A 25,959-nucleotide genomic window follows, 5' to 3' on the forward strand; every position below is an offset into this window, starting at 1 on the left:
AAGTGTTTCCAGATCGATTTGAAGAGGAGGTGGTAGCGGCGGAGGGTTGTTGGTGTTCCTCATGCTGGGTCTCTTTCTTGGAGGCATCTTGATCTAAAAAGATCAGGAAAGAGAGGATCATAAGTCCTCTGAATTGAATCAAGAGATATGGATCAGGGGATATCTCATCAGTATAGATACAACATTATATTAAACGATAAAACAGGAGAGAAGGATCAAGGCATAAAGTTTTATCGCTACAGGAATGATCAAGGAACAACGCATATACGAGGATTTCTGTTAAGGATCAGCTCGAGAAATACTCCCATAGAATTTCATGATTCGTTGCAACGACGGCTCGTTGTTTGGGATATTGGGTAAGTTTTAGGTATGATGCGTACCGCAGTCACTCCCAAGCACATGTTGGCCGTGTCTCGAATGAATATAGTTGGCCAGGCTATATTGATCCTAGACACGACTACATAACTGCCCAGGTTTAACCACAGTGTACAACACCCATTTACTTATATTTTGTTCTACTTGTAGTTATGGATTTCGACGGTCGGTATACTTGTATACTTTAGAAAATACTTATATTCGTAGAGTATACTTTTAGTTCAGAGCGCTTAGGCCCCTTAATGTTTATAGTCTTATACCATGTAAGCTTTGGTATACCAGTTCACTATAAACAAGGGCTCTGATACCAATCTGTCACACCCCGAAAAGCAAAGGCGGAAACATTTCCGGGGTTGACTCCACGTTGTGTATCAAATCCAATGCACATAGTAAAACAGTAAACACAAAACATTACATTACATAATATTGTTTACATTTTTTTGAAAGAAAAGTTATACAAGTGTTATACATATATCATATGAACAAAAGTAAAGACGAGTCTTCGGGACGCTCCGTCTTCTCCAAAAGTTTGCGGTGTACCTGTCTAACGTTGACCTGAGAATACAAGCAGTTTGAAAATCAGCATAAAGCTGGTGAGTTCATAAGCGGTTTAGTTTTGAAAAGAACGAGTTTCCTTTACTTTCTGAAAAAGTTGTTGCTCAAGAAAATCCCATATTTTCTTATGAAAACGGTTTAGTTATCCTTTGTTACAATTTCAAAAACGGTTTGTTATGACATTCCAGGAAAATCCTATATTTTCCTAATAGTTTTAGTTATTCGTTTGTTACTTTATTCGTTTATGTATTGATGTGCTATCCAGGAAAATCCCATATTTTCCTATGTATTGAGTTTTCTATTCGTTCTAAGTTCGTTACTAGTTGTTATGTTATCTCAGGAAAATCCCATATTTTCCTATGTGTTGAGTTGTCTATTCGTTTCTAAGTTTGTTACTAGTTGTTATGTTGTCTCAGGAAAATCCCATATTTTCTTATGTGTTGAGGTTGGTTCTTAGGTTTGATTTCGAAGTGCTAATGATTACCATACTTGCAGTATAAGTTAAGTATTCTAAACTCTTAGGTATCCTACATTCGTATGTCTAAAATCTACAAACTTAGTTGTATTTTCGTATATTTGGATTCACCAGAAACATACATTACAATATTTTCGATTATTCTGGTGTTTTCCAAAAGAGTACATTAGTTGTATTTCCGTATCTCTGTCGACATTCTGAGGCGGATGTATTCGAAACTCAATAGAGGTCCAGAGGCGTACTTTCGTATTCGGAACTCTGGTCACATTCAAGGCGTACACTATCTGTATATTCGAAATCTTGATGTCATCCAAAGGCGTTATTTCGCATTCGTAGTCCTATGCCTATTCGTATTCGTATTCGTTCTATCCTATTAGTCGTATTACGTATTCGTATTCGTATTCGCACTAAGTCATATTCGTATTCGTACTAAGTTATATTCGTATTCGTATTCGTACTAAGTTATATTCATATTCGTATTCGTACTAAGTTATATTCGTATTCATATTCGTACTAAGTTATATTCGTATTTGTATTCGTACTAAGTTATATTCGTATTCGTATTCGTACTAAGTTATATTCGTATTCGTATTCGTACTAAGTTATATTCGTATTTGTATTCGTACTAAGTTATATTCGTATTCGTATTCGTACTAAGTTATATTCGTATCCATATTCGTATTCGTACTATTCTATTAGTTACATTTGTATTCGTATTAATCTTAGTTATGATTAGTATGATTTCTTCATAAAGTAATATAAACCAAAACACTTTTTAAAAGAAATCTGTATTTAACCTGCAATTCGAAATATCAGTTATCACAATCTTTGGAAATCAAGACATTTAGTAAATAAAACCATTAAGTTGAAAATCAGTTTAAGTACAAAATACATTTGTACTTTTTGCTAGTATTCCCCCCCCCCTCGAAAACAATGAAAAACCATTGAAAAACACAAAAAAAAGGGTAGGGGTATGAACTCACCGGTTGAGAAACGCATCGGTTTGGATCCTAAACGTCGGTTCTGGGTTCGCGAATGCACAAGATTCCTATGGATTACAAATGATTTACATTTTTATCTAGTTAGAAATTGATTAATTCAATTGTTAGGGACATACACTCCTAGTTGCGGAAACACCCCATTTTGAGTGTTTGGAAGGACCCGGGTGACATCTACGGACGTGCAATGGTACTAGGGACTTGGGATTTGAGTTTACTCCCCAAGAGTAAACATTTTAGGGAGTTTACAACCATAAAATACATACATACATGAGTTCACGGCCGTGAACTCATGTTGGTGTGATTTTGGGTGTTTAATGGCTTGTTTGGACTTGGGTATTGTTGGAATAGATTTCTAAAATGCCTTGGAATAAATTAAGGGGACTTATACCATGTTTAAGGGAGTTCATGGCTGTAAACTTGGATTTTACGGCTGTAAACTCTCCCATGGTCTTGTATAATTAATTTAAGGCACTTAGGACAATCACATGCAATTCTAGTAATTTTCCAAGCCTTGGGGTGATTTTAGGGCATCTTTTGACACATATTTGGGAGTTTACGGCCTAAGGGTATGAGCTATGGCCGTAAACTCTTATATGTTGCATTTTGATATGTTAAAGACCCCTAAACTAATTTTAGATGGTCCTAGGATTTACCACAAGGCTATTGATTGAGTTTCAAGGCATTTTGACATGATAAAAGGAGTTTACTCTCCATGTTCGAGGGGTTTACGGCCCAAGCATGAGCCTTGACCGTAAACTCCCATTTACTCCTCAAAATTCAAGTTTAAGATGTTCTAAGGCCAATACTAATATTCTAGAAGTCATATCTAAGCCTTGTTTGAGTCTAGCAAGGGTTTAAGGGCTTAAAACCCCTTTAAATTAGTGTTTACGGCCTAGGCACCTTCCTGGGCCGTAAACTCACATATAATGTCCTATTTCATGATTTAATCTCGAATTTGAAGGTCAAACATGATACACAATGAGTTAAGGAAGGTACCTTGGAGATTAGAAGCCTTAAACTTTTGATTTGGACCCTTAAACTTGGATTTAGGAGAGAGGTTAGAGAGAGAGAGTAGAGTGAGGAAGCAAAAGCTTCAAATGGAAGCTTAAACGCGTTTAAATAGGTCGAAAAGTTTGGACACGGTGAAATTCTACCCGATACCGGCACTAAACGGGGCTTTTGGTCGCACCCGATTAAGTTTCCGTAACTCGGCGGGGACGTTTCTAAAATCTCTAAATTAAACATTTTGGGCTAATTTCATGAGTTCCTAACAGGTTTGGACACTCATTAGTATTAAATAAACACATAAGTTTAAATAACATAGCCCAAAAATGAAATTGGAATGAATCGGCAAACGGCGAGTTTTACGGGTAGAACGAGTTTTCGGCGATGGAAAATTTCGGGTTGTTACACTCGATGTCCGCGATCCACCTCCTAGCAGCAATGCGTTCCTTCACCCATGAAAATCCGGCGCACCACTCCCACGGAAGTCCTTAAAGGACAGTGTGCGTGTACCCACCTGGCTAGACGCCAGATCACTCCCGAATGCTCGGAGGCGATCCTCCATCAGCTCGATAATCCCTTCCTTGATCGACCTAAAAATGACTAGGGTCGCCTCAAGGATACCTCTCGTAATCTCAGACGTGATAAACTCGCGTAACCCATCGTCGACATGCTCGGATCCCGCTCCCGAACCTGATCCTGAACCAGATCCTGATCCCCCTGCTCCATGACGTGTGACCACCATTCTGAAAATAACAACACAATTGTCAGGATCACATATACCCCCGAAAGGTCTCACACACTCTCCAAGTTTCCAGGTTCCATCTCGGCCCTCCTTGAATCGAGTACGGATCCTCTGCTTTCAGTAGTGCGGGCCCATACTACCTTCCACATCTATCCGTACTTTCCTCAAGGATTGCCTTGACTTCACCAAGTCCCTTTTCACCGATGCTCTTCCTACTGATCATATCCTAGGTCTCCCTAGGGCACTCTTCGACATACTCCCCGCCATCAGCGGCATTAGGAGTCCCTACCGCGTCCCCTTAACTAGTGTGCGGATACTGTTACATATCCATTCACTAGTTAGTCGAAGTTGGCCAGAACCCCCATAGCACAAGCAAGCAACATTCGTGCGTTGAGTAACCAAACCAGGCATAACCTACACAGGACATCCTACAGCTGACTAAACAGTCCTAGCATACAGCTCATACAACAGGCATATAAGGTATCCTTCCTAGATCCTTAGCCCTAACTAGCATGCAATTCTCATAATCATATATCAGGCACATAAGGCATCCTCCTAGACCCTTAGTCCTATTCTAGCATGCAGTTCCTTGAATCAAAACCATACAACATAACATAACAAGTATGGGTATCTTGGGGAAAACTTACTTGAGCCCGACCGGTCGCACGCATCACACACTTCGTCTTTCTTAAAACTTCCCATTTTAGATTTTAGAAAACCATTTTCCTTGTAAAAATCTTTTAGTCCCTCGGTTTGAGTCCAGACACCCCCGATGGTGTATCCGAATCCCTCAAACCTGATACCAACTTGGAACAACCCGAAATTCAAGCCCAAAAATTTCATTTTAATTATTTATTTCATAAAAACATTCTTTAGAAAATACTGTGTGTGTGATGTCATGCTACGCCGCCGACTCCTTCCCCTTAGACGAAGAGATACCTGAAATCAAAAACTGAAACCGTAAGCACAAAGCTTAGTGAGTTCCCCCATCATACCACATACCATACAATACCATCAGTATCTTTCAACCGGTAATCATCATCGATATCTTTCAACCGGTAACTGGGGTCTATTCCACCCCCTACTACTAGCATACAACAACAAGGTATAAGCATACAATCAAACATATCCGAGTACTGACCTACCCTTCGGTCCTAAGGACCACTGTTAGGGAAAACTATCCTTATCATGCACGTAACATATCATACAGATATATCTCATAACCAAACACGTATCCATACCAAGATAATTATCACAAAGACAATCATCTTCTAAAATACTCCTACTTGGTGGGTCGGCATTGTGGCCTTAGGCCCACCCCTATTGGAAGGTAACTCACCTCAAAAGGCTGGATGCTGAAAAGCTGATCTACAAATGTATGACAGCTACTCCGGTGATCCCCCGACTATATTCCCATAAAACACTTAATCAAACATTGATACTATTCCCAGGGTAAAATGACTATTTTACCCCTGACCGATTCCAAACCAAATTCAAGTCAAAGTCAACTTCCAGTTGACTCGACTCCCCGAGTTGGCTTGCCAACTTGTCGAGTCCATATCCAGTCGATTGTCCTTACTCCCATCTCTACTCGTCGAGTTAGGCATTGACTCGGCGAGTTCACTTCCTAACTGAATACTCAATGGTCCTTCATCCAACTCGCCGAGTTGTATGAACAACTCGTCGAGTTAATCTTCATCTGATGAACACGTTCTGTCCTCGACTCGCCGAGTTCTATGAAGATTGCCATGGACTCGCCAAGCACCTTCATGCACTCGCTGAGTCCCATGAACTTCCAGATCAATGGCTTAGTCCAGAACGTTGGGTCACTCCCCGGAGACCCCCTTAAAACTTTCCACAGTCAACTGGGTCCTTTCGAACCTCAACAAAATGGGAAAGAACCCCCTAGACTCGCCGAGTTGGTCACGTCCATTCCCTAAATCTTTGTTTTCTGATGAACATCCTTTGATCAAAAGATAGATCCAAGCTTCTACAATCGATCTAGCACGTAAAGTTACAAACTTTACGTGCTTGCATGGGACTTTGAGCTCAAAAGGACATAATACAAGCTCATATGGCACATGGGACCTTTCATGGGTGCAAAAGCAGCCCAAATCTGCCTAGTGACTCCTTTCATGACGTGATTCAGAAGCTTAAACCCCCCAACCATGTTTGCAAACATGGTTGGCCACCAAAAATGGCTCATAAAAGCCCTAAACCTCCCCAAAGAGGGATCTAACAAATGAATGAGCAAGATCACAGCTTTTTACCTTCAATGAGCTGAAGAAGGTACACAAACTCAGGTTCCCTTACTCTCTACTTGCTTCCTCAAGCTTCTCTCATTCCTTCCTTAAGATCACAACACCAAAATCCACCAACAAGGCTTAGATTGCTTCAAAAACGGCTAGGGTTTCAGTGAGTGGTGTTTGGGAGCATAAAGGAGTGATGGAGGCTGCATAAGGTCGTTTAAATAGGGTGCAAACCCCTGGATTAGGGTTTTTGTCCAGACAGCGGCTACTCGCCGAGTCCGGGACCCGAATCGCCGAGTCCGCAACTTATACTCCGCGTCTCATCCCGCTTCTACTCGGCGAGTCAGTTCTTCGACTCGCCGAGTCCAAGGCCAAAATTGTAAATCATTAACAGAATTAAATACAAGAATACGTACCAAGAACCAGGTGCTACAGGATATGAAATCAAATATCACTTTGGATATTCAAAAATGCAATCATCCATATTTGTTTTTTTTCAAATGTCAAAAAATTAAAAAATGAACATTACATGTTACTAGTTCAAATGTTAAGAATGACAAAATATAACATTCTAGTATATTTGTTAACAATGAACTTGAAAGTATCAACGATCTAAACTTGGAAGGCGCTGAGGATTTGAACTTAGAAGTAAGTAGGGTTAGTGAAATCGTGATCGTTAATGTGTATTTGGAAGAAAAAGTGGTGTTATTTTTCGGATATCGAACAATCGAATTATCCAAAAAATCATAAAATCACTATCAAATTCCAATTCCAATTTTAGTTCCGAAAAATTGGATATCCGAAAATTCGGATATGGATATTTTTGAACACGTGGATATCAATACTAAATTTAAACATATGAATTTGAAATTTATCCTTAAACAAATCGCCGAACACTTCCTCAACTCCTTAACCTCTGATTTTAATCTTTCGATTTTTGAGTAGTTATACCAAAAAATATAAATATTAAATATTAAGAAAAAAAAAAAAAAACCGTCGCCTCCATTAACTCTGTTTAACCGTTTCATAACGCGCTCACACCACAGTCTACAGACGTCTTCTTGCCCTATATAAAGCCTTGACACCCCTTTCTTCTTCATTACACCATCACTATCTCTCTCTCTCTCTCTACTTACTATCTCTACAATGTCTTCCTCTGTTGCTCTCTGCATTCCCAATGACTCTCATTCTGTGCTTAGCTTCCAGCTATTCTTCTGCGTTCTCGTTTTCGTCTCCGTTTTTGCTTTCTTCCTCGCTCCCGGCGGTCTCGCATGGGCTCTGTCGAAATCCCGGACGAAAACCGCCATTCCTGGTCCTTCGGGGTTCCCCATTTTAGGGCTTGTGTTTGCTTTCACCTCGCCTTTGACTCATCGAATCCTTGCGAAACTCTCTACCACCTTCAATGCTACGTCTTTAATGGCGTTTTCTGTTGGGTTTACTCGTTTTGTTATCTCGAGTCATCCAGAAACAGCCAAGGAGATACTGAATAGCTCTGCTTTTGCTGATCGGCCGGTGAAGGAATCGGCGTATGAGCTTTTGTTTCATCGTGCGATGGGGTTTGCTCCTTATGGTGAGTATTGGCGTAACCTTAGAAGAATCTCGGCTACTCATTTGTTTAGCCCCAAAAGGTTATCGAGTTTTGGCGGGTTTAGGGAGAAAATCGGGTTAAAAATGGTGGATCAAGTTTCCTCGTCCATGGATCGTAATGGATTCGTGGAAATTAAGAAGCTGCTCCATTTTGCTTCGTTAAACAATGTGATGATGTCTGTGTTCGGAAAATCATACGAAGATTTCGATGGAAACAGCGGTGGAGATGGGTATGAGCTTGAGAAGCTTGTGAGTGAAGGATACGAGCTGCTCGGAATCTTCAACTGGAGCGACCATTTTCCTATCATAAGTTGGTTTGATTTTCAGGGGGTTAGGAAGAGATGCAGAGAATTAGTCACTAGGGTCAATGTTTTCGTAAAAGAAATCATCAACGAACACCGTGTAAGGAGGTCCGAGAACGGCGGAACTACGACGGCTGAAGACGGCGATTTCGTTGATGTTTTGCTTGATTTAGAATCGGAAAACAAATTTACTGATGCCGACATGATCGCTGTTCTCTGGGTAAGCATAATTTCGCTATGGGTTTAAATCTAACACCAGAAATCATCATTTCATAATTCATAACCCAAAATTTTATTTACAGGAAATGATCTTCAGAGGAACTGACACGGTGGCGATACTGCTGGAATGGATTCTTGCTAGAATGGTATTACACCCAGACATACAATCAAAAGCACAAGCAGAAATCGAAACTGTTGTCGGGTCGGGTCGTCCAGTATCCGTAACGGACCTACCGCACCTGCCATATCTCCATGCAATTGTGAAAGAAACCCTACGGATGCATCCACCGGGCCCACTTCTATCATGGGCTCGACTTGCAGTCCACGATACCCAAGTGGGCCCACACATGGTTCCTGCCGGAACGACGGCCATGGTCAACATGTATGCCATAACCCATGACGACTGTATCTGGGTTGAACCCGAAAAGTTTAACCCGGATAGGTTTATAAACGAGGACGTTTCGATAATGGGTTCGGATCTCCGATTGGCTCCGTTTGGTGCGGGTCGTAGGGTTTGCCCCGGAAAGGCAATGGGTTTGGCAACGGTCCAGCTCTGGTTAGCTCAATTACTTCACAACTTCAAATGGGTCGGGTCCAGTTCGGTCACTGATGCGGTTGATTTGTCAGAGTGTTTGAAGATGTCATTGGAAATGAAGAAACCATTGGTTTGCGAGGTTGTGGCTAGGGTTTGATGACGTGGCAAGAGATTGATTAGTTAATCATAGTTAAGTTTACCATCACTGTCCATTTTCATTTTTAGTAGTTAAGGGGGTAATTTTGTAATTTCAAGAAGTTGCGCGAGGGGAGGGTGGGCCGTAGGGGACTAGGGGTATTGGATTTGAAGTATGCATTTTGTACACAACTTTTTGTTTGCGACATGTTAGATGTATGTATGTGTGCCCTTATATATATATATATATATATATATATATATATATATATATATATATATATATATATATATATATATATATATATATATATATATAATATGTCGTGTCTTGCCCCTTTCAAGTTATCTAATGTTGATGGTCTTGTTATGGGAGCTCTCTATTTAGTTCAATTGTATTGTTTTTGGTTGTGAAATGTTTTTTTAGCCATAAATGGTAAATTATCCAATTTTGTCGAATATTCACTATTTTTAATTGAGCATGTATTTGTTAAAATGATAATTTAAGCGTGACAACAAGTAGTGGTAGAGAATTTGGTCGTACAAATGTGGGCAGTAAATTTGGTACATTATTTTTGTGACCACCATTATATTATATAGTCACATCATCAAGATATGTGGTTTGTTCTGTGGTGTCTTTTACTTGGAATATTTTCTTAATTAAATATAAAGTATGGCAATTAGGCTTAAATCTTGAATATATATATATATATATATATATATATATATATATATATATATATATATATATATATATATATATATATATATATATATAAAATTTAATAAATTTGTTCAAAAAATTAATCAAAATTTAATTCAATAAAAAAATTATAAATTCTTTACAATACGCCTTAGTTTTGACCAAAAAATTAATCAAAACTTAATTCTTTAAAAAAATTATAAAATTAATCATTAAATTTGTTTGAAAAATTAATCAAAATTTAATCAATATTCATTTCAGTAAAAAAATTATAAAATTGAAAGAATTAAAATTAGAGCATATTATTTTAAGAGAAATTAAATATCTTTCTATTTTTTGTTCCTATATATCCTTCTACCCAATTATATGATGACATGTGTAACATTTAATGTTTCATTTAATGAGATTTAGTGATATTTTAGGATACTAATATGACACATGTTATCATTTTAATGGATAGGAGGATTAGTAGGATCAAAAGGTAGGAGGATATTTAATGTCTCTTAACTTTATAGTTTCTTTAATTAGTTTATTGCTAGTTTTGTTTAATAAAGTTTGGTTGTTTTGTTTAATAAAGTTTGGTTGTTAAGAAATGATATCTATTCATTGGCTAATCTTTGAAACTATAAACGGATTATAGATACCAATGGGCATTGTTTGTTTATTAACTCCAATACCTTAACACATCGCATTCATCTTTATTCGTTCATGCTTTCTGCTTTATGCCATTTGCATTTGGTAAGGCCCACCATTTTGGTAATAAGCTGTACTATGATCATAATCCATGATGTTATATTTATGGATACTCGATCATCAATTAAATTTGAAAAGTGTAACATATCTATATGTTATATGAGACTTATCAGTATAAAACATATATAGAAATTCGTATTCTACTAAGATCTTGAGCACACACATCTTTTTTCTAATTTGCTTTGTTGCTTTTGGCAAGAATATAAAGTTCCTTCACTTTCACAAAAGATGCATTTGGGATTTGAATATCCCAAGATTCTATCTTCAACTCATTTATTCGGACTCTCAGTTTTGTCATTTTCATACGTTAAGTTCTTTGATGCCTTCATAAAGTTATATAACACATTTAACGATCCGTACCACAATCACTTATGCATTTTGATTCTTGTCATTTCTGGTCTTGTTTTCTAATGTATTTATGACCCCTACTTTCTCCTAAGGGCATATTATGTCGTCTTCGACGCTTAGCAACTTTATTTTATGTTTCTAGTACGTGTAAAGGGTAATTACCTTTTTCCATAAATGAGATACCTAATGCATTACAATTGAAGGAATTCTTGTTGTGGTGCATCATAATGGTGATTGTTATTGGGACATATTCCTTTGACCAAGTCTTTTAACAGTCAAAATAATAATTTTTGTTTTCTGATTTGTCAAATATGTTAATATATACGTATCTTATCAAGCATCAAATGCGCAACCAAAACAATATGTTCTAAATCAAGGCAAAAGAGCCACAAAATGATAGTTCATAAACCCTATTAGCACGAGCCAACTTTCGTTTCATTTATATGGTAATAATGTGTGTTTGCGTTAAGAGAAAGCATTAATGACGATGATTAACATAATGCTTGATAGGGTTACTTATAAAAAAAGGAATAAATTAATTATGAAAAGAAGGAACATGATGCATATTCGTTATCTGAACTCGTAAATCATATAATATTTTTTGTAATCAGATTAAATAAGATATTTAATCTCATGAATCATAAAGCACTCGGTAAAAGAAAAGCTATATTTCATATTATTCCCAAAAATATGATTCCTAATCATGATTTGTAACTAAATTAATTGTTTTAATATGGATCAAAAGTGATCTTCCTTTTATTAAAATAATAACATCAAAATCATTAAGGTTTAATGAATATGCCATAAGTATCCATCTTACGAACCAATTATTGAACCCAATGAGATGAGATCATTGCCCTATCAAATAAGTAATTGTATGGTCTTCGAAATATGATTTCATAAGAGTATACATTTTAATTAATTATTAGAAGTGTTAAAGTCATTTTAATAGCTAATAGCCTAATATACGTCTTTTCAGAATAAAATCACAATACTAATAAATATAACAATAATGGGTAAAAAAATTAAAATGTAGCATTTTTTTGCGATGTTAATTGAAAACCATGATATTTTTTGAAGTTTTTGTGTTAAAGTTATGTTTTATCACTTATAATTATTATTAAAAGTTAACAATGTTGAAAAGGAAGATGATTCATATATAAAAATTCTTTGTTATACATAACTATTTTTTATCATATACAATTTATGTTTTAGAGGTTGTACAATATGCAGTTGCATGACATTATTATGTATGACAAATAAAATATTATGTACAGATAAACTACTATTGAAAATTTATATTGAAAAATTATGATGTTGGTTCTTAAAGCAAAAGAGAATGGCCAATATTTGATCTTATAAATTTCAACAATATTTCACTTTTCATTGAACATACAATATCTAAGAATGACCAATATTTGGAGGTGATTTGTATGCCAAGTATATATGCTAAGAATGACCGATATTGGAGGCGACGGTACTCAAAGAAAGAACTGAGATTATTCCAATAAGTAGTATCACATCTTGGTGATTTGTATGCCTATGCTAAGAATGGCAAATATTGGAGGTGATGGTACTTAAAGAACTAGGAATTATGATAGTGTTATGTCGCATTATGCAATGCTTACGAAATTAAATTACTCAATGTGGTCTATAAAAATGAGAATGAGTTCGTAAGCACAAGAAGTGTGAGAAGCAATTTAAAATGCAATATTAGATGAGCGGAAATATAGGATGGCCCTTGGTGGCTATTTAACAAGCAATTTCGAATGACATACTTTTAATGTTGGTCGAGAAGGTCACGATTAAAGAAGCATGGGAAACGCTTAAGACGATGCATATGGGAGTCGATACGGGAAAGGATGCTAAAGTATAAACCTTGAGAAGTGACTTCAAGGTGATCCAAATGAAGGACAATTGATGAAGTATTGAATCGAGTAATGAACGTAGAATCAGAGTAACGAGAATTAAGAACACCCAGAGTAAATAAGATCTGGTTTCAGCTCTATTATGCTTCAAGATTACAAAGAGTGAATAGACAAGACAGACTCCTAAAAACTTTTATCTAACTCTAAGTAACTCCCCTGTTTATAGGAGAACAATAAAGCATACAAAAAATTACAAAGGACTAGACATTCAGTTTCGACATAAACTGCGTTTGTAAAATAACATTACAATTTCGACATCTTACAACCTAACTTCAAACTTAACAATCTCCCCCTTTGTAAGCAATGTCGAAATCAGTTGATCAAAACTTGAACAGCTAAGTGTAATGTTCTTTGAATCTCAACATACCAATTCATCACCTTCTTTAGTTCTACCTTATCTCCATCATTATTCTTCTTATAATTATTCATACGAACAATTAAGTTAGTATACTGAGCAATTTTATATCTTTCAATTTCGCTTGTTTGAAAGAAGAACTTCGATGGCTTTCCCTTCTTATTCTTCCCAGCAAAAACTATACCAAAAGGCTTCAAACATATTTCACCATCCACATACTTCTTCATCTGAGCTTCACTTATTTGCCTTGATTTTAGGAGCAACAAGTTCCTTTTCCATTGTAGCAACCAACTCAACATCTGTCATAGCAAGACAATCATAGTAATTGTCTATGAAAAGTTTTATATGACCTAGACCCAATTTCAACACATCCTTGCTTGTGTTTTGGAGTTTATGGGCATCCAAATTCTTGAGAATATATGCAACTTGAATCAAATCATTCAAGTTCATCAAAGGAAAATCAACAATGGAAAATTCGAAATTTTCTTTGTTTGCCCTCACTACATGATATCGAAAATTCTGAAGCATATTTTCGAACATTTCCCCTTTCGATATTCCAAGTACTTGAACAATTTTTACCAGTGACCAAACCTCTTCTTGTTCTTTTTCCAACACTACATGGAATCTCAGCTTCATATGAGAAAAATCATCCTTGTTCTCAAATTTGTTCACAACCTTGTATTGAGTAGTGAGAAACATCATCTCATTGATAGGAAAATCAAGCTGATTCATATCTAAGTTCTCAATTGCATAACTCTTTCTTAGCTTTTTCTCGAATTTATACATTTCATTATATGCAACTCTTGCTTCAATGTTTTCATAACTGTGCAATTTAAGTGGATCACCTTTGTTTATTGTAGGTGGATCATTTGCACGAAGTATCAAAATACTCTGAATATGACGTTGCTTTTCCATTTCCGCTTCAATTTTTGCCTTTCTTTCTTCTTTCGACTTTTCAAGAAGAATTGTTTTCCCTTTGTCTAAAGTGTTTGTTGTTTCCTTGGGTTTCGAATTACTACCCTCTTTAGCAGTTGATCCAATTACAATGCCTTTTGAGATTGGTCTTGTAGTAACAACAGTTGATAGTATGGGTTCAGCTTGTCAAAATATTGGTTTTGAACTGGGAATGCGAGTTGTAAAAACTTTGCCAACTACTTTCACTTCTTCATTTGTAATTCCGGATGCACCTTCTCCTTTACCAACATTCACCTTTTCTCCCCCTTTCACCCCTGTAAAAACGGGTGGGGCGTTTGTTGGTAAGACATTGGCAAACTGACACAAATGAGTCAAAATTTTTAGAATTACAGCTTCAAAATAACGAAACTTCTGATCAATAAACTCAGGTGTAAAAAGGGATGAGGAACTAGGTTTCGAAACAATGCCCTTCAATTCTTCAAGTAGAGAAGTAACATTTTCAAAAGTTGTAACATCAGCTGTTGCATTCTCATCAAATTTATGATCAAAGGATTGATGAGTTTTAACGAATGTTGTAACAGCATCCGCGATAATATCAACTTTCTCAAGTAAAGAAGAGTATTTGGTATCCATCTCATGAAACTCTTTGGATACATCAACCTTCAGTTCTTCAATCTTGTGATTGACATTCTCATGAACCGTTTTAACATCTCGTACAAACAGAACATGATGTTCCTTTGCAATCCTTTTCAAATCCTTGAGCTCATCCTTAAACGTCGAAGAGGCAGACTTGACTCGCAACTCGTTACATTTATCCATGGAATCAAGCTTTTCGAAAAGACGAGATTCAGATTCATTAATCATCTTCTCCACTCTCTTGAATAATCGAACTTCTTGAGCTTTAAGCATCACATCAATTTCAATACTTGAGACATAATTCTTACCCCCTACATCTGCTTGGGATTGAAGTACGGAATTGAGCTTTTTGTTTAGAATCTTGAACTGTTTCCTGGACATTAACATATGATATGGGATATCATCTTCTCCGGGATCAAATTCTAAATCAGCAAATGAACCTCCAAACCCTCCATCATCAGTATCATCATCGTTAAGAGGTTTAGGTGGGTCAGTGGATTAGGATGAAAAGAGAGAACTGATGGGATGATCAATGACCATATCAAAAGTAGGAGAATGAGTGGTTGGAGCAATAGAGGTGATTATTGGTGGTAAAGAAGTGTCAGTTTGAACCGTATCAGTTTTAAGAATACCTTGATAAACAACAAGATGTTCATCATTTGAAACTCCTTCACCCATATTGACATTTACATCCGTATTAGGTACGTGTGTAAAGATGCCTGAGGTTCGAACCTCCTCATAAAATGATTCAGTTAACGAAACCTCGGGTGGTATGTCCAAGTCTTCACAGGAATCGACACTTGTGTGGATGCACCAAATATAGTGGTTGTGTCTATTATCGAAGTTTCCACAGAGCAACTTCCAATTCCTGTCATGACGAAAGTTGACTTGGCAGGTGAGTTCAATGGAGAAGAAGGATTACCAAATGGAGAATCAGGAAAAATGTCATCGTCTTCATCAACTTGAAGAATCAACTTTCGCTTCTTTGGCTTCTTGGTCTTGCGAGAGATATGCTTGGCAACATCCTCAGCCCTGCGCTTCTTTGATGATAGTGACACAGGTATAAGAACTTGTCACACCCCCGAAACAGACGGTGGAAACGTCCGATGGCTCACGTGACTTAAATTGAATATCATCACAATGAATATACATGAATCATAACATCATCATGCATCAATATATTACAACTGGAATTGTTCACATCAAGTACATTGTTTTAACGTTACAAATCCATACAAAAACTATTTGATAGTTTTCAATGACAAAATGAACACACTAACATACTTGGTACTTATTCCTCGGCTTACCTGTTACTTGAGAATACAATTTATTTTGGAAAAAACGGTCAACATAAGGAATGTTGGTGAGTTCATAAGCAATGTTGTGATAAAAATGATTTGTGTAGTTTGTAAAACCCAGAAAATCCGATATTTTCTGAAAAGACCATTGTTTATAAAAAGGTGTGAAGATTCGTACAATATGTATGATGATTTCAAAACATGTATAATTGAAGAACTTAGTATTAAACATACAAGTGAAAATGTTGAACTTCCCCAGAAAACCCGATGTTTTCCAAATATATAAAATACAGTGATTTCTCAAATTGTTATACCGCAACAATGAATGATTTTGATTACTCTTCCTTGATTACTCGGGCGGTGTTGGATTAATTAAGGGTTATGAGTCGTTATAATCATGCATTAGTAATGACTAGTTATAACTACAGTTTACGAACGATCCTTAGAGGCGTCGTCCTTTATCACTCACTTAATCCAACCACCTTGATTACTCTCGATCATCAACCTGAATCTATTTATCTTGTTTACTCATAAGCCTAGCAAACGAGGAAAAGAGGAGTACAAGTCTTGCTACTTCCGTGAGTTTACTTACTGGCGATACTATTGGATCACTAGGGCCCAATAGCACTTAAGAGCCATTGAAGGTCCCTTTATATGGAATTGGGTCATAGAAGGCCCAATAACATACAATCATTATCCCTTGGGCCCAAAGATCATGTTAATGGACTTGCAAGGTCCAACACGCATGATTTGAAACTTTCAAGCCCAAGTGTCGAATGTTTACTTGTATTAGGTATCACATATCTACTGGAGAGTTCGATTTAACGATTGTTGTTTCGTATCGACTCGAGACCGATCGTTTTGTTTGTAACGATATTTGGAGTTATACGTGTATTTGTCTTTCGATTTTTGTAAACCGTAGATTAGTATTTTTGACTCAATATTCTATAAATAAAATAATTGGTTTAAAAATAGTGATTTGCCTTTTCAGCCCTTGTCTTTTGTAAAATAACAAATGTAGTCCTTAATATAAAAGAAAAGTCATTTTAGGTCCTTAAAACATTTTCTTGACACTTTTGCATCATAGATTTGTTGAAATTTTTTGTTAACAGTTTCAGCCCTTCCAGAATGATATTTTCCGGTTAAAGCCCAACTTTTTGCAATTTTTACACTTTTAGCCCAAAATCCAAAAACTTTACATTTTTTTATCCTTTTTGGAAATGAAAACCATCTTTAACCCTTGAAATAGTTTTGTTACACTTTTTATCCCCTGTTTTGAAGAATTTACTACTTCAGCCCTTTTAAATGTCATATTTTCACAATTTTGGGCTTATTGGGCCGAAAGCCCAAAAATTAGCCCATTAAGCTACAGATTTACATTTCAAGTACTTTGAAAATTTTGATATTCAGAAAAACAATTAAGTTAACTGTTTTGACTCTTTAATCCTTAAGAAACCGTGATTTGGCAACCTTTAACCTAAATTTTGTATTTTTGACAATTTAAGCCCAAGAATGGACTTTATGTTGAAATATGTTTATCATAATCTTATAAGTTATTATTCTTGACTTTTGGGTGCAAAATAACTTAGATAATGTTTGTTTTCTTTCTTATGTCATAGATCTCGTGATATCACCCCTTTTTGGTTACATGTTCATCACAAAAACACATAAAATCATACATACATGCATAAAATCACACATAGCGTACGCATACACATAGATCTACACATTTTCTTGTATTCTCCCCCATAAAACTTATGAAAACCAAAAAGAGAGGGGTATGAAGCTCACCTTGAGTTTGTGGTTTCGGTTTTGAAGAAGAATGGAAGAAGTTTGATGCAAAATCTCGGCCTAGTAAGCTTCTTGGAGGATCTTTGGCTTAGATGTTCTCTAAGATGCAAGATCACGAGTTTGAATAGATTTAAAAGAGATTTTTGATGAAATGATGTAGTGAGATCATGGATTCAAGTACCAACTTACCTTGAATGATGATTTTTGTGGAAGAAAATCCTTGAAAAGCCCTTAGATCTCGAAAATTTGATGAAGAATGAAGAGAGTTTCTTTGTGAGTGTTTAAGTGAAATGTGTGTGTGTGTGTTTTTTCCCTTGGCCGAGAGTAATATGAAGAGAAGAAAAAGAGAGAGAGTTGCATGGATGTATGAGAGAGAGCTTGGATGTTTCAAGTGTAATGCCTAGTTATCCATAAAATAAAAATGAGGTGGCACAAAAGTAAACTCTTCCTTCCTCATGTTTTGTGGTTGGGCCGAGAATTAGAGAAAGAGAAGGAAATTTTGGGCCTTTGGTGTTTAATCCATATTATGGCCCAATTAGATGATTCTTGGCCCAAAATAAATCAAGAAATGATTTTATGGCCTATTAGGGCTAATTAGGTTAGTTATGGCCCAACAAGGTCCATTAAGGTATTTTATTTCATTCTAGGCCCAATATGGCCCAAAATAATAAAATAAATGGAAGTGGGTCCAATTAGAGCCCATTCAAGAGTTTTAAGCCCAAGATAGTCAAATTGGAAGCTTATTGGCCCATTGGGCCCAATAAGGAAATCCTAGTCCAAAATGGACTTAAACCGGGATTTCTAGGGTTTCCAATTCTTTGTTGACTATTTGCAGTGCTTGTATGATGTGTTTGATTGAATTTTTTGTTGTTATTGAATAAGCATCATACATGCTTTCACATCGTTGGTTCACATTTGTTATCATTTTTCAATGTTTAGAAGGCATCAAAATTCCTAGTTGTGACAGAATCCCCCCGTAAGAGGGAATTTCATCCTAAAATTCTTTTGAAAGCTAGATTTGAGAATACGTGAATACGTGGGGGTACTTCTGCTTCATCTGTTCTTCGCGACTCCATGTGAATTCTAGCCCACGCTTCGCGTTCCACTGTACCTTCACAATCGGAATGCGACTTTGCTTAGTACGCTTCACCTCCCTGTCCATGATTTCGACTGGTTCTTCGACAAACAGGAGATTCTCATTGATTTCAATTTCTTATAAAGGAATGACGAGGTTTTCGTCGGATAAACATTTCTTTAGATTGGAAACATGAAATGCGGGGTGTACACTGCTGAGCTCAGCGGGTAGCTGCAGTCTATACGCCACTGGACCAATTCGGGAAAGAATCTCGAAAGGTCCAATGTATCGTGGATTCAATTTTCCCCGTTTTCCAAAACGAATAACCCCTTTCCAGGGAGAGACTTTTAACAACACCCGCTCCCTGACTTGAAACTCCAAGGGCTTTCTCCTTTTATCAGCGTAGCTCTTCTGTCGGTCGCGTGATGCTTGTAGTCGAGCTCTGATTTGAACTATCTTTTCCGTTGTTTCACATATGATCTCCGGTCCCGTTAACGTCTTGTCTGATGTTAGTTCTTTAGCTAGCTGGGTGTCACCTACCTCATCCCAACACAATGATGATCTGCATTTACGTTCATACAACGGCTCGAAAGGAGCAACTTTGATGCTCGTGTGGTAACTGTTGTTGTACGAGAATTCGACTAAGGGCAAGTAGGTATCCCATGACTTCCCAAAGTCTATCACACATGCGCGAAGCATATCTTCAAGTCTCTGAATGGTTAATTCAGTTTGACCATCCGTTTGTGGATGATAAGCAGTGCTCATGTCGAGATGTGTTCCTAGAGCTTTTTGAAGTGATTGCCAAAAACGCGAAGTGAATCTACTATCTCTATCTGAGATGATAGACACTGGCACTCCGTGGAGTCTCACAATTTCCTTGATGTATATCCTCGTCAACCTCTCCATTTTGTAGGATTCATTTATTGGCAGGAAATGAACGGATTTCGTCAATCTGTCGACTATTACCCATATGGTGTCCAATCCATCTGATGTCTTGGGTAGTTTGGTCACAAAGTCCATAGTAATCCTCTCCTATTTCCACTCGGGAATTTCTGGTTACTGTAATAGTCCCGAGGCCTTCTGATATTCCACCTTTACTTTAGCGCAAGTAATGCATTTGCTAACATAGGTGGCAATCTCTGCCTTCATGTTAGGCCACCAATAGTGTTGCTTAATGTCCAAGTACATTTTGTCTGAACCCGGATGGATGGAGTATCGCGTCTTGTGGGCTTTATTCATGACTACCTCTCTGAATCCCCCAAGTTTAGGGACCCAAATGTGGTTCATGAAATAATATGCTCCGCCCTCTTTCACTTCGAGATTCTTTTCCATTCCACGTAATACTTCGCTTGTTTTGTTCTCTGCCTTCATGGCATTGAACTGGGCTTCCCTGATATGAGAGGTTAAGTGCGATTGGATGGTTATCGAGAGAGTTTTCACACGATGATTTGAGTATTCTTTTCGACTCAAGGCATCAGCTACCACGTTAGCCTTGCCTGGGTGGTACTTGATTTCACACTCATAATCGTTTAGTAACTCAACCCATCTTCGTTGCCTCATGTTCAAATCTTTTTGATTTAGAATATTCTGGAGGCTCTTGTGGTCCGTAAAAATGGTGCACTTTATACCGTAAAGGTAGTGCCTCCAGATTTTCAAGGCGAAGACCACAACTCCCAACTCCAGATCGTGGGTTGTATAATTCACTTCGTGTGTCTATAGTTGTCGTGATGCATAAGCTATCACCTTCCCATGCTACATAAGTACACAACCTAAACCCTGATTCGACGTGTCGCAGTATACTACGAAATGTTCTGTTCCTTCTGGTAATGATAGCACCAGCGCACTGTAGAGTGCTTGCTTCAGAGTTCGGAATGTAGCTTCTTGCTTGTCCGTCCATTCGAAGGGTACGCCCTTTTGTGTAAGCATGGTAAGTGGCTTGGCTGTCTTAGAGAAATTTTGGATGAACCTCTTGTAATAGCCTGCGAGACCTAAGAATTGTCGAATTTCCGTGGGTGTCATTGGGATCTCCCATCCTTCAATGCATTTTACCTTAAAAGGATCTACATGGATTCCCCCTTGGCTAACGACATGACCCAAAAAGTTCACACTATTGAGCCAGAACTCACACTTAGAGAGTTTTGCGTATAGCTTTTCGGTTCACAGGGTTTCCAGGATTTGTCGAAGATGTTGGCCATGCTCTTCTTCGCTTCGAGAGTAAACTAGAATGTCGTCAATGAAAACAATGACAAAGTTGGCGAGGAATGGTTAGCAGATTTGATTCATTAGGTCCATGAATGTGGCAGGGGCATTCGTTAGACTGAAGGGCATTACAACAAATTCATAATGTCCATAACGAGTTCGGAAAGCGGTTTTGGGGATATCATCTTCCCGGATCTTGAGTTGACGGTAACCAGATCGCAGATCTATTTTAGAGAAGTAACTTGCTCCTTGGAGCTGGTCAAATAGATCATCGATTCGCGGGAATGGATAGCGATTTTTTACGGTGAGCTTATTTAGTTCTCTGTAATCAATGCACATCCTAAAAGATTCGTCCTTCTTCTTGACAAAGAGAACTGGAGCTCCCCATGGTGAGAAACTGGGTCGGATGAATCCTTTGTCCAAAAGTTCGCTGAGTTGACTGGACAATTCTTGCATCTCCGCAGGAGCTAATCGGTAAGGCGATTTAGCGATGGGAGTGGCTCCTGGCACAAGTTCAATTCGAAATTTGATTTGTCTTTCTGGGGGTATCCCCGGAAGATCATCAGGGAAGACATCCGGGAATTCGCGAGCTACTGGGATGTCTCGAACATTGACCTCTTCTTTGGATTTGTCTACTATATGAGCCAAGAACGTCAAGTCTTTCCTTCGCAGATACTTCTATGCCTTGATGCACGAGATAAGACGAAGGTTCGTGCTGGGTTTGTCTCTGTATATAATTAGGGTTTCGCGATTTGGAAGGGGAAGACGAACGTCCTTCTCATGACACATAACTTCGACATGGTGGGGGCTTAACCAATCCATGCCAATAATCACATCGAAACTCCTAATGGAAACATGCATTAAGTTTATTTGAAAGACGTGATGATTTAAGGCTAGGGTACATCCGATATAGATTTCCCTGGTAGATTCTGTTTTCCCATTAGCCATTTCCACTGTGAAGGTTTCATCGATCTTTTAGGGTTGTTTTTTTAACAAGTGTTTAAATTTATTGCCCACAAAACTTCGCTCTGCTCCGGTATCAAATAGGATGCATGCATAAGTGTGGTTTAGGAGAAACGTACCGGTAACAATAGCGGGATCCTGAACCGCTTCTCCCTGACCCATAGCTAGCACCCTTCCTGCTACTCTGTTCCCAAGGTTGTTGGTGTTGGGGCAGTTTTGATGGATATGCCCAGTCTTTCCACATCCATAGCAGGTGGGGCTTGCCCCTGTGTTATTGCCGCTATTGTTGTTGTTGTTGTTGTTGTTGTTGCTGTTGTTGTTTCTTTGTTGTTGATTCTAGGGAGGATAGGTTCAACAATACCTTGCTGTGTGACCCTTCCGATTGCAACTGGTGCAATGCATTTCTCTGCATTCTCCATTATGGTGGAGACCGCACTTGTTGCACTTTGGAAGAGTTCCAGACTACTGCCTAGGAGCACTTGGAGCAGCTGAGGCTGGAGCATGTGGTGTGGATGGAACTTGGGTGGTTGCAGCATTGACTGTCACTGTTTTTTGCTTCTTGGACGATTCCGAGCCTTGACGTCCCTTCCTCTTGTTGTTCTTTCCTTTCTTGTTGTGACTTTTCTTCTTAACTTCAGCCTCCACCGGCTTCTCACCCTTCTTGTTGTTGTGATCGTACAGTTTCTTGGCCAATCTCTTGGCACTGTCGAAGGTTTCGGGATTTGCAGCTATCACATTTCCTTGGATTGGGGAGGTTAGTCCCCAGATGAATCGTTCAATTTTCTTTCCCTCCGAAGTGATCATGCCAGGGCACAACAGAGATAGTTCACTAAACCTTGATATGTATACGTCAATGTCGGAATTTCGGACGGTGAGATTCCACAGCTCTTGTTCCACCTTTTGGATTTCGCCTCGCGGGCGGTACTCGGCCATCGGCATTTCTTTCATCTCTGCCCATGGCATGGAGTTGGCTATGGGAAGAGTCATAACTTCTATGTGTCCATTCCACCAAGTGAGAGCTTGGTCAACGAAAGTGCATGCGGCAAACTTCACCTTCATCTCCTTAGGGCATTCGAATATCTCGAACACCGATTCCACCTTCTCAATCCATCTTTTCAGGGTTAACATTCCTCCAGTGCCGTTAAAATTTTGTGGCTTGGCATTGGTGAAATCCTTTTAGGAGCACGTTTTGGTAGGTCCTTGATTTATCCTGTTGTTCGAACTTCCAGCCCCTTGTCCATTGACTCCTCCATTGTTCCCTTGGTGAATTTGTGCCATTGTTGCGGTGACCGCAGCAGATACAGCTGCTTGGAATGCAGCTGAGTTGACTTCGGGTGGGGTTGGCCCAGGGTTTCCGTGGGTTGGTCGTTGAGGCATCTTTCTTTCATGCAATAGAAAGATGTTGAGTGCCTATGGTTTTTGTGAGATTGTGATCCTATAAACTAGGTTTGTGGCACAAACTTAAGCAATTTCACAAATTAGCATACAATCATGGATATATAACACATAGCAGATTACAGCATCTCAGTCATTTCTCCAATGACTTCATCCCTCTCATGCTCAGCTCGCATTGCTCGTGCTTCCATGGCAAATAGCTGTTGCCGTAGGGCGGCAATCTCAGCTTCTGGGGAGGTGATTCTCCCTTGCGGGATTCACTGGTGGGGCGGGGTGGTCCTGCTACGCCTTGCTGACACGTGTTGTGGCAAAGTCCTCGCCGGAGTCTTGTTCTTCCTCCATGTCGTCCTCAGCCTCATCGAACTCATAGTCAGTGTCCGTGTACTCGTCAGGACCCACGTCGTGTGCTCCCCCTTGATATCCTTCAGGCTCATCTTCAATCATCCCGTGAGCCACTAATACCTGATGAAACTGAATGCCCTGGTGCTCCCCTTCCATGGTGACTGAGAGGAGGTATACGAATAAACTATCAATACTCCTATCACGCTTCAATTATTGTATAGATTGAGTTGATGCTCTCTTCTTGGTGATAAAGGGGTATGTTTTTAGGTTTTCTTACCATCGCGATTTCCTTGGGACATGTGATAGTTGTACCTCGGAGGAAATGTAGTTGATCAGGCTACATCCACTCCTTGATACGACTATGAACAGTCCCGGCTTAACCGAGATGCTAGCATTATCTTGTTTGGTTTGGTATTATGTTTTTTTTCCTGTATCACATAAGTAAAGATGTTTTATCGTTGTGTTTTATTTGTTTTGTTTTGTTCAGAGTTGTTTTGGTCCCTCTTTGGTTTATAGTTGCATATCAATATGTGGTTAGATATGCCAGATCACTATAAACAGAGCTCTGATACCAACCTGTCACACCCCCGAACCAGACGGCGGAAACGTCCGAGGGCTCGCGTGACTTAAATTGAATATCATCACAATGAATATACATGAATCATAACATCACCATGCATCAATATATTACAACTGGAATTGTTCACATCAAGTACATTGTTTTAACGTTACAAATCCATACATAAACTATTTGATAGTTTTCAATGACAAAACTGATGGGTTTTAGCCATAAGAACATCCTATATGCTCATACAAACCCTAATGCTTGGATCTAGGTTTCTCTATTGTACATGAAGTTCATCCAAGACTGCAAACCCTAGATATAATATATGATAATCAATATAAAATATGAATTAGGGTTTAGATCATACCTTGATTGTTACGTAGCAATAACAATCTCGAATCCTTCTTGTATTGACTTTAGAAAGCTTAGAGTCACAAATGTCACTCCTCTAATGGTTCACAAACACCAAGAGCAAGAGGATGAAGAGGAGAAGAGAAGGAGGTTGCCCAAAACATGTGGAAACCCTAGAGAACAAGTTCACCACGTTTTTGGGGAAGGGTTCTTTAAATAGTGAGGCTATTAGGGTTATCTAACAAGGAAACCCTAATTTGGATGCTTAGGCCCTAAGCAACCCATGAACCCCTTTTTAATAAGCCTTGGACGATTTCTAATGGGTTTCCCCATAGAATTCGTCCAACCTTATATTATAAGGTAATCCATAGCCCAATTGCAATTATCTTATAATTACAATTCCAGCCCCTTAAGTTTAATTAATCTCTTTTAGCCACAAACTTAATTCTTATTAATTATTGACTAATATTAATTAAACAATATGATTTCTCCTTTAATATATTATTCTCATAATATATTAATAAATCATATTTAATCCTTTCTATCCATAATTTATCCTATCAAGTTGCTTTGGTGAAGGCAACCCAAAAGGACCATGCACCATCGGGTCAAGTACATACCAAAATAGTTATGGACTTAGACACTAATCAAACAGTCTCCCACTTGGATAAGTCTAATAACTATTCTGCATATGACTTCAGATCCTGATTTGCAATCGTAGCTTTCTAAAGCCGTTGTCAACTCTGATCTTATCAGATACGCGTGTCCTTTAGATAAGGGATCATATATCCCTCCATTCTAGATATCGTATTGACTGAGACATGGATCTAAATCATTCTCTCTGTCTATGTGTTGTGTCCTGAATTCAGATTTATGACGACTGACAACAGACTACAATTGAACACATCAATTTAGTCCCGGCTTGGCCAAGCACTTAGGTACCATCACTAAATCATCGAGGGGTCCACATATATCGCTTTTATCCTATTTAGATAAAAGGAACGAATAAAATTTGACTCAATGCTCGCTTGCACTCACTCACCAAATCACACACAACAATATGTTTTATAACACCAAGTTACTGGTGCGTTTACATATTATCAATGTGCAACCGACTCGCAAGATACAACTCACACATCTCGGTTTCAAGAATATAAGATAT

The 25,959-nt window shown here is 38.2% G+C and overlaps 1 protein-coding gene across 1 annotated transcript; it reads left to right on the forward strand.

The window, feature by feature from the left end:
* The first annotated feature begins 7,489 nt into the window (after positions 1-7,489).
* On the forward strand, positions 7,490-9,421 carry LOC111887259 (cytochrome P450 78A5). Its single transcript, XM_023883418.3, has 2 exons — positions 7,490-8,511; positions 8,594-9,421. Exons 1-2 carry the CDS (start codon positions 7,549-7,551, stop codon positions 9,200-9,202), a joined length of 1,572 nt encoding a protein of 523 aa, XP_023739186.1. The 5' UTR covers positions 7,490-7,548; the 3' UTR covers positions 9,203-9,421.
* The last annotated feature ends 16,538 nt before the right edge of the window (positions 9,422-25,959 follow it).

Source organism: Lactuca sativa, chromosome 5 (assembly GCF_002870075.4).
Source record: "Lactuca sativa cultivar Salinas chromosome 5, Lsat_Salinas_v11, whole genome shotgun sequence".
Classification (NCBI taxonomy): domain Eukaryota; kingdom Viridiplantae; phylum Streptophyta; class Magnoliopsida; order Asterales; family Asteraceae; genus Lactuca; species Lactuca sativa.

Coding starts and splice junctions, on each gene's coding strand:
- LOC111887259 (XM_023883418.3), top strand. CDS start 7,549: ATGTCTTCCTCTGTTGCTCTCTGCATTCCCAATGACTCTCATTCTGTG. Junction 8,512..8,593: donor ACATGATCGCTGTTCTCTGG/GTAAGCATAATT, acceptor TTTTATTTACAG/GAAATGATCTTCAGAGGAAC.